The sequence below is a fragment of the Osmerus eperlanus genome, chromosome 3, assembly GCF_963692335.1.
Source record: "Osmerus eperlanus chromosome 3, fOsmEpe2.1, whole genome shotgun sequence".
Lineage (NCBI taxonomy): Eukaryota > Metazoa > Chordata > Actinopteri > Osmeriformes > Osmeridae > Osmerus > Osmerus eperlanus.
This window is the reverse complement of record NC_085020.1, coordinates 14,893,180-14,906,523: the sequence shown is the minus strand read 5'-3', so window position 1 is coordinate 14,906,523 and position 13,344 is coordinate 14,893,180. Positions and strand designations below refer to the sequence as shown.

Sequence of the window (13,344 nt, the reverse complement as noted above, 5' to 3'; positions counted from 1 at the left end):
AAGAAAATTTCACATCCCGATAGCAACCAATAAATCTAAAGGCTTTATAGAAAGATTTAATCATCCAATATCTGTGGGCATCACAGGACTGTAATAAGCATGACCAATCATTAAGGTCAGACCGGCACTAACGATTGGACTGCATTTGGACCGAATGAAATGATTGGATGAGCTACTTGTCTGTCTACTTCCCTCCCGTCTGTAGTCAGGCATGTGTTATGGGGAAGTGGCTTTGAAGGGAGGGGGCGGGATATTTTGGTTTGAAACCTTTCAAACTTGAGCTTTAATTGCAAGGTTTGCAAAACTTACCTATCCTGCCTTTAACCAACCGTGAAAGAGACATAGAGACATGTTGCATGTCCAATTGGAAGACAAGTGAGGTCCCTTCTTATGGACGTAAGAGGTTTTCTAATAAAACAGGTCTGCCATTGCTGAGATTTGATGACTGTCAATGCTCTTGTTTAAATAGTATCAATAAATAGGCCTCAAAATGAAAGAGAAATTAATCTTACACCACTAAACCTTTAATCCCATCAATTGCAAACATGTTGAAAATAATATTCTTGGGATACATGACACAGTTGCTGCAGCAGGCCTTTACAAAATAGATGTGTGGCGGCCTGCAGAAACCCTTCACATCGTGAACATCTGACTTTCTGTGTATTATACATATTTGGAAACTACGAACTCTCCTGAATACAATTCTGTTTAAATCACTCAGATATCTTTATCACAACTGTGACCTGTGTCAAAAAGTGATAAGGGAGACAACTGCATTTAAAAATTCCACTCCGTTTCATTCTAATTCTGTGGCGAATATGGAAAGGAAATTACGTGTTCGTAATCACGTTGCGAATGTCAGTTTAAGTATAGGCTACATTAATAACTTCTCAGCAAGTTATTTTAAAGTTCAACAGCCTGACGTCATTGACCAGTTGTTTGGGGCTGCTGTAGCACTCAAAAGAGCAGGCAAACTGAGTATTTGATTTGACATGGCTTGAAAATCTTGCTAGCTGACATATCCAAAAACCGTTGAAATTAACTTTTTCATATGTAATCAAATACTTTATATACATTACAATGAAGTTTAGGGTGTTAACTATACAAAACATCAAAAATCTCAATTTTGACAGAAAACGATTTTCGATCTTTTATGGCTCGACGGGTTCCGCAGGCCGCCACACATATTTAGCCATAGGACTACATATTTTTCCAAGTGATGAATATGTGGCTGCATATGCATGCCAGGCCAAATATATGGTCTAATAACAATTCTCAGACACAGCCAGATTTACTGTGCTTGAAGTGCACATTCAACTGGGAAAATTTGCGTAGCCTACACGAGACAACGTGAGATTTGATTGCAGCCGAATTGATAAATGCCTAGCTTTGCGTGGGAATGACCAATTTTATGTTGTACGTTGGTTTTGTAAATGAGGACCTATGAATTCACTTTAGGGCTGATAAATGAGTATAAAATATCAAATGGCAGACGTTGCCCCCCCCAAATTATGGATCGATCATGGCCACATGGATCAGTTGCCTTGGTAGTAGCATAAGAGACATGCTTTTCAAGAATATCAGCAAATACCAGCACTTTCATTTGACATTTATCAGTTTCACTTTCACATACAAGAATCAGGACATCACTGTTTACACAAAACTATATACACACTGAAAAGCCAGCCCCATTTGATTTTAGTAATGAGATATAATTCATACAGGGAAACCATGCAAATAGAGATTTCTCTTTCAGTTAGTCAATGGTATTTCAGTACTAAGACACTATGAGTTTCAATTAATAAAAAGCCATAGGGCCCAACATTTATAAACAAATCATCTTTAAAAACATGACTTTTTTATGGATAGAAATGATGACAGAAGTAAGTCTGTCACGTTGAGAGACTTACAGTCTGAGATTAGAGAGTAAGCCTCTCAATGAGAATTTCTTCAAAACTAATTGGAAGAAAAACATGTTCAACTCTGCAACCTGGGCCAGCCCAGGTCTTTGCAAACCTCAATTAAACTTTTTTTTTTAACTTAAATTAGGATTGCACAGCATTCTCATGATTCCCACTTGAGCCAACCTGAACATGGGTTGACAATATATACCATACACAACTTTTTAGTTTCCACTTCTGTAGGACAAAGGGTAAACTATTGTTGTCATGTGGCAATTACATTGTAGATGAGTCACATTACTGCCCTCAACACTTAATACTTGTTGATCCCAAATATTCGCACTCCATGTAGTTGTGGCAGTTTGGGGATCAGTACACTTAAAAGTGAGGCAGTGTTTATGACGAAGTGTGTTGTATCGTACTTTGTGTAGAAACTTGCTAGGAAATATCTGAGGATGAAATAACAGTTATCAATTATTAAAAGAAAAATCTTAATGTTAAACCATTTTCATAACATAATTTGTGCATGTAAATATTTGGTTACAGAAAGACAGGCAAAGTTGGGGGAATGTCTAAGGACAGTTCATCAGGGAGATTTATTAAGCCACTTCTTAACCCTTGTGTTATCTTCGGGTCATTCTGACCCATCAGCCGTGTGACCCACCGTCGTATTGCGACAAATTTACCTCATACAAAAACAAAGTGAAGCATTTTCTTTTAACCGTTGGGCTGTCTCAGACCCCCCACATTGCAAAGGTTAAAAGAAAATTATTTTTATTAGTTTTTGTATTGGGTAAAACTGGGTAAACACAATGATGGTTCGTTATGAACCTTTGGGTCATGTGACCCGAAGGCAGCACAAGGGTTAACTATGCTCATATAAACCTTCTCTATTGGATTTTGCGATACTATTACAACCACTGAGCACAATTAGATTTTTTAAAGATGGGTTAAAGTGTGAGCACTCTGCATGGCAGGCTACCTACAATATAATTGGGGAGATTGTGAAGAATTTTCTGGATGATGTAAACTGCATGCCGTAGTCTAGCTGCTCCCAATGTGTAAGTAGTCTGGCTTTGCCTTGGTCTGGGGTCTCAAATGGAGTGCCTTTTACAGCATGCATGAAGATGTACATCCCCTACAAGAAAGACATAGGAAATTAGGCCAAGTAGAGTCCATATGAATCCCTAACTTCAACTTAATTTCAAATAGATGCAGAAATGGTTGGCAGATAAATAACTGCAACACACCGGTTCATTGAAGAATATTTTTAATTACTCATGCTTTCCTCTCTAAAGGGTGCAGTGACATAATCTAAATTACTTTGAATTCACATTCCACTAATATGTCAAATTTGGCCTTGAAATCTTGGATGAGATCGGTCTTTTCACAAATTTGCATTAACACCTATACATCACAATATGTATAAAATGTTAAACAAAAGAAGTTGAAAACGATAGTTTTTCCTGCTGGGCTTAATATAATCACCTTATTTGTTTATTAAAGATAAACCAGCCATGATGCCAGTATGTTAATAGTACGCTCAATTTTAAATATTATCTAAGGCTGGTGTGACATTTGCATAGGCAAATACACCATTTCTACTTTGGTTCAATCATCCTATTTGCATTTTAATTTTCTTCTTCAAGAGTGCTCAATCTTTCACTTAATTAAAATTAAAAAGAAATAGACATTTGAGATTAAATTTTCAAAACATGCCCCAGCAAATAGATACCACAATTCAATTTGAAATGTAAAATTTGAAAATTAAAATGCATTTGCAGAAATGCTTTTTCATTTTAAGAATGTGGCTGCATTATTTGACTCATAAATGAAATTATTAATCAATTATTATTATATTTGCATTTTCTTCTTCAAGACTGCACATTTTATGCCATAATCAAAAAGAAAACAGAGCGGTTATTGGTTATTGCTTTTTCGTTTTCGTGTTCTGCCCGCAAAGAACTGCCCATAATTCGAAAACGAAAAAGCATTCTGAGTGGCGCAGCAGAGTGACGTCAGTAGCCGCTCTTCTTCAGCTCCCTGCTGACCGAGCTACCCATCTTGTTCGGTAAGGGGCGGTTAGCCGTTTCATCAATAAAATAAGCACATTTTCAGCAACTACACTGCCCATTTCTCGTCACATTTTAATTCAGATGCTGATTTACATGTACTGTTTAGCTGAAATATGAATTTATAGATAGATTTATGTAAACTTACAGCAATGGCGGTCAAACAATTCTGTTCCGTCTTGTTGGTCACGGCAACCGCCCCTGACGCAAGCGGTTCTTAATACGGACCAATCACAGCCAAGGGGTATCCGTAAAATGACGGACGGACGGATAGTCAGGAAAATCAGGAGGTGCACGTAGAGCTCTCCGAGGGGCTCGGAGAGGGCACGGAGAGGGCGTTCCTTGACGGAGAGGGCGTTCCCTGTCTCCGTCTCCGTAAAAACGCAGAAGTATAAATCAATTTAATGCAATGCAGATGTGCACACCGCCCCTTAAGGCCGAAATATGCTTCTGCGTCTCCGTTTACGGATGGGCGGGCGCACGGATATGCACGGATACGGACGGATAGACTTCGTTTATGGTTCTCCGTAGGCTGTGGGTGCTGAAAACAATTCACCGCCAGAAGAGTAGGTGGCGCAACGGTTTTTTGTAAGTCGTCGTGGAGTGTTTATTTACCCAGGTTATCGAGAAGTCGGAGCAAATTTACAAATTAGCCGTTTCATCAATAAAATACGCAAATTTTCAGCAACTACACTGCCCATTTCTCGTCACATTTTAATTCAGATGCTGATTTACATGTACTGTTTAGCTGAAATATGAATTGTAAAAACTTACAGCAATGGCGGTCAAAGGATTCTGTTCGTCCTGTTTATCACGGCAACCCCGCCCCCGCCGCAAGCGGTTCTTAATACTGACCAATCACAGCCAAGGGGGTCTCCGTAGCTCTCCGTCGCTCCTGAAAATTCAGGAGGTGCACGTCGAGCTCTCCGGGGCTCTCCGAGGGCTGACGGAGAGCTCGTAGAGGGCGCAGAAGCGCATGTAGACAAGTTTATGAGCCGTTTCCGCTCTACTTCCTAAACTCCTCCCTTCGATGCAATTCACTTCCATTCTGGCGGGCTGGGTTTGTTTTGCTAGCTAGCTCCGTTGTGCCGACAAAGCACTGATATCGCAGTGACAAAGAGGATATACAATTTACAACATGAAGAAAAGTGGTTCGGGAACGACGTGTGTGGTAGTTGGTTGCAAACACTCGAGAAAGCACCTGAACGAGTGGTTAGAGTGCTACGACCACCAGTTTTAAAACCTAGAATCGCCTCTAGCCTGTTACAGTTATACTACAGTAGTATGCTTATTGTTTGTAGGCTATTCACATTTTGTTGGTGTTCCTTTGTCCTATTGTTGCAGTGGATTTAATAATTATACATTGATATGTGGATATAATAATTCAAACCTTTCAAAGTGCCAATACACACATCTGTAAAAGCCCGGCATGAGGTGTGTAGCCAACCGGTGCTTGTTTAACCCTTGTGTTATCTTTGGGTCATTCTGACCCATCAGTCATTGTGACCCACCGTCGTATTGCGACAACTTTACCGCATACAAAAACAAAGTGAAGCATTTTCTTTTAACCGTTGGGCTGTCTCAGACCCCCCACATTGCGAAGGTTAAAAGAAAATTATTTTTATTTGTTTTTGTATTGGGTAAAATTGGGTAAACACAACGATGGTTCGTTATGAACCTTTGGGTCATGTGACCCGAAGGCAGCACAAGGGTTAAAGCAGTCATAACCGGGTTCATAGGAAGAATAGATAGATATGTAGGCACTTCAGGCAGTGACAAGCCACTTAAATAAGGATAACAGTGTACTGCCTGTCTTGTCCTTCTGAAGTTGTTAAATTGAATAGGCTGAACATCAACATGTAACATCAATAGCCTAGAAATTCCAAACGAATTAGCTTTCAATGTTATGTATACCTAGGCTACTTGGACCGTGTCCTGGCAATAAATAAAGAACATTATGCTACATGTTTTGCCAGGATAACTGGCAAGACCATTGAATGTTCATGATGTTCCTGTGTGTTTATTCCTTTGACTGGGTACAACGCGATCAGTCAACCGACTATAAATGTTTTTAATGTCGGGCTACGAATTTATAGAACAACTTCTGTCTGATACGTGTGGCATCCTTTAGCCAAATAATTAGCCTACATTTTGCTGAGAGATTGAAGAGCTAGACAACAAATGTTCTAATGAATCACCGACTAAAGTCATCTTCTGACATTGCCTTTGCTCCATGTTAAAAGCTACAAAATGATGGACTGGCAAAAGCTTTATAACTATAAATCTACTCTAAAATGTACTTAAAAGTATGGCGACGACGTTGGCAACTTATCCAGTAATAAATGTCAAACGACAAGTATGTCAAAGTAGTAGAACCGTGATCCCAAGCTAGCATCAACATCGCTGTGTTTACACCGGCAGACGCTTTGCAAACCACTTCCGGCGGAAATGAAATGCATTTGTGTAGAGTTATGGCGGCCCCCTGGGATTCGGCGCGTAAACTTGTCTATAGGCCTTTCCCGAACAAGATGGGTAGCTCGGTCAGCAGGGAGCTGAAGAAGAGCGGCTACTGACGTCACTCTGCTGCACCGCTCAGAATGCTTTTTCGTTTTCGAATTATGGGCGGGCAGAACACGAAAACGAAAAATCAATGTCCGCTCTGTTTTCTTTTTGATTATGGCATAAAATGTGCAGTCTTGAAGAAGAAAATGCAAATAGGATGATTTATTACTAATTTCATTTATGAGTCAAATAATGCAGCCACATTCTTAAAATGAAAAAGCATTTCTGCAAATGCATTTTAATTTTCAAATTTTACATTTCAAATTGAATTTTGGTATCTATTTGCTGGGGAATGTTTTGAAAATTAAATCTCAAATGTCTATTTCTTTTTCATTTTAATTAAGTGACAGATTGAGCGCACTTGAAGAAGAACATTAAAATGCAAATAGGATGATTGATTACTAATTTCATTTATGAGTCAAATAATGCATACATATTCTTAAACTGATAAAGCATTTCTGCAAATGCATTTTAATTTTGGTCACAATTTGCTTCCATAAAATAATGGCATACAGCTAGGTACATTCTTTGTTGTGATGAGAGTTTAATATAATAATAATATAATAATAATATTAAGTTTTAAATATATTTTTTATATAATTCAAATATTTCCGCCGGAAAATTTCCTGTCACAGTGTAATAAAACAACGTAACTTACAAAATTGTGTATGATATTTGTGAGAGTCCACACCACAGGTACACTGAAAAAGGGGATGCTCAAAAGCACAATGTGTAGCATTCCAACTCCAAGGGCATAGGTCAGCCATATCCCTCTACTGTTCACGACACGGGTGTTTGGATTCACCTCACTGTGAGCTACACCAACATTCATTTTTATTCTGTAAAGAGAAGAATAAGGACTGTGTTACCAAAATGTACTTGCTGCATATGTGTACACAGGGTCATAGCCGGCTGCTCATCCCAATGACTTCCCAGCTAACACATGACGTTGCGGCAACGTTGCCAGTAAGTGCTCAGTTGGTAACCCGCGACGTTACCTTCTGGCAACGTTGTGGCAGGGAATGTTGCCAGTTGGTCCCATGGACAACGTTGCCACGACATCGTACCTTGGTCGGCTGGTTACGTTATTTTTAGACCCGTGGACAACGTTGCCGTGACGTCGTACCTTGGTCGGCTGGTTACGTTATTTTTTGGTCCCCTGGACAACGTTGCCGCGACGTTGTACCTTGGTCGGCTGGTTACGTTATTTTTAGACCCGTGGGCAACGTTGCCGCGACGTTGTACCTTGGTCGGCTGGTTACGTTATTTTTTGGTCCCATGGACAACGTTGCCGCAACGTCGTACCTTGGTCGGCTGGTTACGTTATTTTTAGACCCGTGGACAACGTTGCTGTGACGTTGTACTTTGGTCGGCCGGATACATTAATTTTGGTACCATGGGTTAAGTTGCGGTTAAGTCGCTCTTTGGTCGCAGGACAACGGATCTCGAGTGCAATATAGTGGTTTATCCAGAGATGGAGATCACACTGGACTGCTCTCAGTTCTGACACCTTTGCAATGTATAGTCTACATGAATTTCAATCACACACAATATTAAATGTTGCACCCAGCACGTATAAATGTAGACAATGCATGTAATTCATGTGCAGCTCAGCCCCAGCATGTCATTGGTCATCAATTTTCTCATATGCAGAAACATAGCTTTAATAAATAAAAGACTGAATTTGGAATATAATTTACTCTTTCATTCTTTACTATAAACATGTACAAAAGCAATCAATGTGTGATGTGTAACATGATTAAGCAAACATTATTTGTATAGCACACCAAAGCTGTATGACACACAATGCAAATTTGTGCTCCAATAATTTTTGTGATACAAAATTGTTAAATGTGACCAAAAGGTAAGCGACTCTTAAGAGTTTCATTTCCAAAGACAAGTCATCACAGAATATTACAATTCTTCCTTAGCAAACCTGCCCCTCAGTCTGCCCCTGAGCAACAACTTTGCGCATGCCCATTTCAACGCATCGCTGAAACTGGGGTTTCAGAAGAGATTTTGCAGGGGTTCAACACCGTCTTGTACGCATTGGATTTCAACTGGAAATTAGCTACTTCAAAGGTGAGTTTCTTTACAGAAATAGTTTAAATATATAAACATATTTTCAGAAATTGGATGGGGCATGCTAATACGTATATGTTTGAAATTTAGGCCATTTAGCCTGTTTATGTGCTATCAGATTCACATTGTTTACGTTAGGATTTCGCTAGCTACAGTACAGTAGAGGTTAAACCCTCCAGAAAGTTATGTTGAAATACTGAAAATGCATAGGTCTACATGTTATCAAAGTTTAGCGTCTCACAAATCACCCACAAAAGAATCAGTGAAAATAAACGTTCAGAACTGTTAAAAAACCTTGTCCCAGAATAGTTTATTTAGCCCGGAATTTTCAAAGACTGTGGAGCTAGCGTGGCTGATCACGTTTTAATCAGTCGGCCATGGCATGCACAGCAATGGCGTCTATAAAAGTGTCATGTCACGAATTTTTCCAATTTGTACATGCCATCTGTTTTTGGATAAGTTTATTCGTTTTAATCTTTAGATGCGTGAGTTCTAAATATTTCCGACGCTTCCACCAGTTATTTTTCCAAAACGGCAGCTAGGTAGCTTTAATTAGCTTCCGTTACCTAGCAACCTAGCATAGTACTCGTAGCAATGCTACCACCTGCTAGTGTTACTTGTTAGTTATTCCATACCCCTAGATGTCAACTCTGGTCTGGTGGAGGTGAACCAATTGGGGGCCCAGGAAAACAGCTGGCAGCCAGGCAAGTGCAAATATAAGACACTCAAAAAAATATATGCTTTGTATACAACCATTCAAGGTAACATTTGTTATTTACATCATTGTTACAGCTAATCTAGAAGAACCACAGTGTATGCCAATCATGCTAACTCTTGTAAACTTGTTTTACTTGTCTTTAATGACAGACACATTACAGGTTATGCTCCGGAAGATGGAGACATTGGAGGAGAACCAGCAAGAGGCTCTCCTATTCAGGCGACTACAGGGCAGACACACTGAAGAGGTGCCAGTGATGGACCTACAGGTGGCCCAAACACAGGCTGAACAAGACACCTTAAGCGAGGAGCGCCTTAAGGTGCTGGAGTTGCGAAAGAGAGTGGTAAGTGTTTGGAGATGCCATGAACTATGGCTTATACGCAGCGTTCAACGTTCACATTGGTGCTGACAATAAGTTCATGACTTCTAATTCCAGACGCTGTGATGAAGTGGAAGACGGGACTGGGAGAGAAAGCTGTGGAGCTCCTCATAGAGGAGACACTCAAACACACCCCGGCAGCCCATTCAAAACAAGCCAGGTGAATGAATCATGATTGCAGCTTCCATATCCAACCTTTCACATGGCTATGTGACAAAAATCTAGAATCACATCTTTTTTTGATGATGTATATTATTTTAGATGTGATTTTTTTATGACTTGTATAGCGCCTTTTTACACGTGCAAATATGTTGATAGAACACTAACTTATTTTGTGCTTCATTGTCAGGGCCAACAGACAGGACCTGTAGCGGGGACTGGCAGAAGATTTTAATTCACTGTTTGGCACTTTGTTTGAAATAAAATGGAATACATGGAAATGCTGCCTTGTTTATGATTAGCTGGAGTTAGGCTACACATCACACAAACATAGTCCTCCTAAAGTTGGCTACCACGTAGCCTATTATCAGGGGCGGTTTTAGGCACGGGCGGACCGGGCAGCCGCCCGGGGCGCCATTTTTTCATGTCACGTGGGGGGCGCACGAGCATAAAATAAATAAATAAAAATCTCTGCGCCGCGAAGCGGTTTTCTCTTTTCTATCATTTCACTGTGTGGGGAATTGGCAAATTGGCGCCCCCTTCAGGCAGCTGCAGGCACCCCTGCTTGCTGAGAAGGTGCCGTGCAGGACAGACAGCTCATCTGACTGTGTCTCCCAAATGGAACGGACAATTCATAATATTATAAATATAGGCCTAAAGTTCCTGCACATTTTTTTTTTTTTTTTATTGTGTGAAATGGCGAATTAAAAAAAAAATGGGTATAGGCTAACTTTTACGTTTGTTAGCCTTTTTGCTATGATGCTTGCTATGCAACAACAATATTTCGGTTTTAACTCAACAAACACGAGATAACATTTCACCATAATAGTGTGCTTTGCAACAAAACTGTTACAAGTTCAGTTATTATTTATTTTCATTATTTAGGTTAGGCCCTGTAATTAGCCAACGGAATTTTCAAATCTGTAAGTAGTTTCAAAGACGAACATTTGCTATTTGCTACAACTATATTTTGTGACAAAGTATAGTTTAACGTCATAACTAAAAGTGTTCCTCCCTAAAAGTTATATTAATATAGCATGTAATAACAGACATTTAGCGTGTAAGGGCATGTTTATGTAACCCTCCTATTATGTTTGGTGTCAATTTGACCCCAGGCTGTTTTAGCTGTATAGAACATAATCGGTCTTACCACAACAGCCTTTTGATTTCAATAGAGGGGGGGGGCGCGGGGGCGCGAAGGGCGTCTCGCCCTGGGTGTAATTCAATGTAGAACCGCCACTGCCTATTATACAAGAACAAGTAGCATTTTGGGCAAATGAGGTCTGCATATGAACCGCCCCAATATAAGCAGTAGAATTGAGAAATATAGGTTACTTAGTTAACGTTGCAGTTACGGACTGGCAACGTCACAAAATGACGTTGCTAGGAGGTCGCGGTTACGGACTGGCAACGTCGGAAAATGACGTTGCTAGGAGGTCGCGGTTACAGACTGGCAACGTCGGAAAATAACGTTGCTAGGAGGTCGCGGTTACAGACTGGCAACGTCGGAAAATGACGTTGCTAGGAGGTCGCGGTTACAGACTGGCAACGTCGGAAAATAACGTTGCCACGACATCCCGGTTACGGACTGGCAACGTCACAAGATTACGTTGCGGTTACGTTCTGGCGTCCCACAGATGCACGGTCCCGCAACATCGCCAAAGACGTTGCGGCAACGTATGTTTGGTCATCGAGTGACGTTGCGGCAACGTAAGGGCAACGTAACTGTGTTAGCTGGGTTGAGAAGGGTCAAAGCCTGCATGCATATAGTACATTTTCACATAAAGACAGTGAACCTGGTACATACCTCACTCAATTTCCAGATTCATGCAAAACCAAATGCAGTATATTGTCAAATATAATATAAAGCACAATGTTAAACCATGACCCAACATTTATGAGAGGATATACCACCAAGAGTTTAGTGATGTTCATTTGTGGCAATACTTTTGGCACTCTTAAAAAAACGTGTTGAATTGAAATTTTACACACTTGCAGATTATTCGGGTCGGGACAAACACATAAAAAAAAAAAAAATCATTTAACCCTTGTGTTATCTTCGGGTCATTCTGACCCATCAGTCATTGTGACCCACTGTCGTATTGCGACAAATTTACCTCATACAAAAACAAAGTGAAGCATTTTCTTTTAACTGTCGGGCTGTCTCAGACCCCCCACATTGGAATGGTTAAAAGAAAATTATTTGTATTTGTTTTTGTATTGGGTAAAATTGGGTAAACACAACGATGGTTCGTTATGAACCTTTGGGTCATGTGACCCGAAGGCAGCACGAGGGTTAAAGTGAAATTCTGTCAAATGTTTTCTATCGTCAAAATGCATGTGCTACATGCAATGAGTGCTTCAGAAGTGTGAATATCTTACCGACCCGCTGTACGTTTAGAAGTATGTTGTAATATACTAGCCTACTAGTTCTATTAATACGCACACGCTATTGTGGAATAGCGCGTGCTTTAAAAAAAATGTTTACAGGTGCGCCAAGTCAAATGCCGTAATCGGACCTCAATTAAATTGTCCTTGGCCAAAGCAAATTTTCTCCCAAGTATCTAATCTTTCACATGATATCGATAACAAACTAAGCCAGGGAGCTGAAGATGTAGTTTAACGCTTGCTAGCAGGCTATGTTTGCTGTCTAGCGACTATGTAGGAAGTAAAAACCGTGACTAGCTAACTAGCTAGAAATGTTGTGTTAACAATATAATGTTAGGACTATTGAAAGCTGCTAAACACCGCCATTAGTACTACTAGCCTAGTTAGGCTACCTTGGTATTATTGCTAAACTAGCTACAGTACCTTGCTTGCTAACCAGTCTAAATCTATGGCCCAGTTTCCCAGACATAATGAGAAAGATTCAATCAAAATCTCCATTGAAAATGTTTTTAGTCTAGGACTAGGCTTAATGATGTATGGGAAACTGTGCCTATGTTCGCGTTTGAATTATTATTTAGACACTTGCTGAGCAGTTTTTGGTTGGCTACTGGGTTACAACATAGGTAGACAGATAGTAATGTAACATTTGTTACAGCTAAAATACATGACTTACTACATTTAGCTGAGCTAGTGTTAGCTTGCAAAATAAATACCTGGCTTTGTGAATGTTTTTACACGTAGCTACAGTAGCAGGCACTCTCCTCTTTACTGCATTGGCCTCAGAACAAAGCTCCCAGGTATCTCTGCTCTGGCACTGACATGTGTGTGTTTTTTTTTTAAGTCTACGAGGAAGTTGGTCGTGCAGCTAGAGCTAGGGATAAGCAATGTAGGCTAGGCTTCTCTTTGGAGGATATACGAGCAACGTATTTTGTTCGGCCAATCACTTTGTTATGTGTCATCAAGCAAAAACGCACATTTACAGCGTAGCTGTTTCTGTTGTTGATGTTGGCGCTAAGTTTTAGCTCAGCGAGGTCACCATTCAATAGTGCTAGAGGTAACTAATTACGGAAACGTGAGTATTGC

General features: G+C 40.1%; 2 protein-coding genes across 4 annotated transcripts in view; one reads left to right on the top strand and one right to left on the bottom strand.

The window, feature by feature from the left end:
• Positions 1 to 1,579: 1,579 nt before the first annotated feature.
• On the bottom strand, positions 1,580 to 13,277 carry ormdl1 (ORMDL sphingolipid biosynthesis regulator 1). The gene is made up of 4 exons (XM_062457456.1): positions 12,975 to 13,277; positions 7,194 to 7,374; positions 2,888 to 3,039; positions 1,580 to 2,350 (listed from the first exon to the last, which is right to left on the bottom strand). Exons 2-4 carry the CDS (start codon positions 7,365 to 7,367, stop codon positions 2,215 to 2,217), a joined length of 462 nt encoding a protein of 153 aa, XP_062313440.1. The 5' UTR covers positions 7,368 to 7,374; positions 12,975 to 13,277; the 3' UTR covers positions 1,580 to 2,214.
• Positions 13,187 to 13,344, top strand: part of pms1 (PMS1 homolog 1, mismatch repair system component) — a 61,534-nt gene continuing 61,376 nt past the window's right edge. The window contains exon 1 of one of the 3 annotated variants that reach the window (XM_062457373.1): positions 13,187 to 13,333. The gene's annotated coding sequence lies outside the window, so the exon portion shown is untranslated. The remainder of the gene's footprint in view (positions 13,334 to 13,344) is intronic. The other 2 variants (XM_062457377.1, XM_062457374.1) reach the window with 2 other exon arrangements.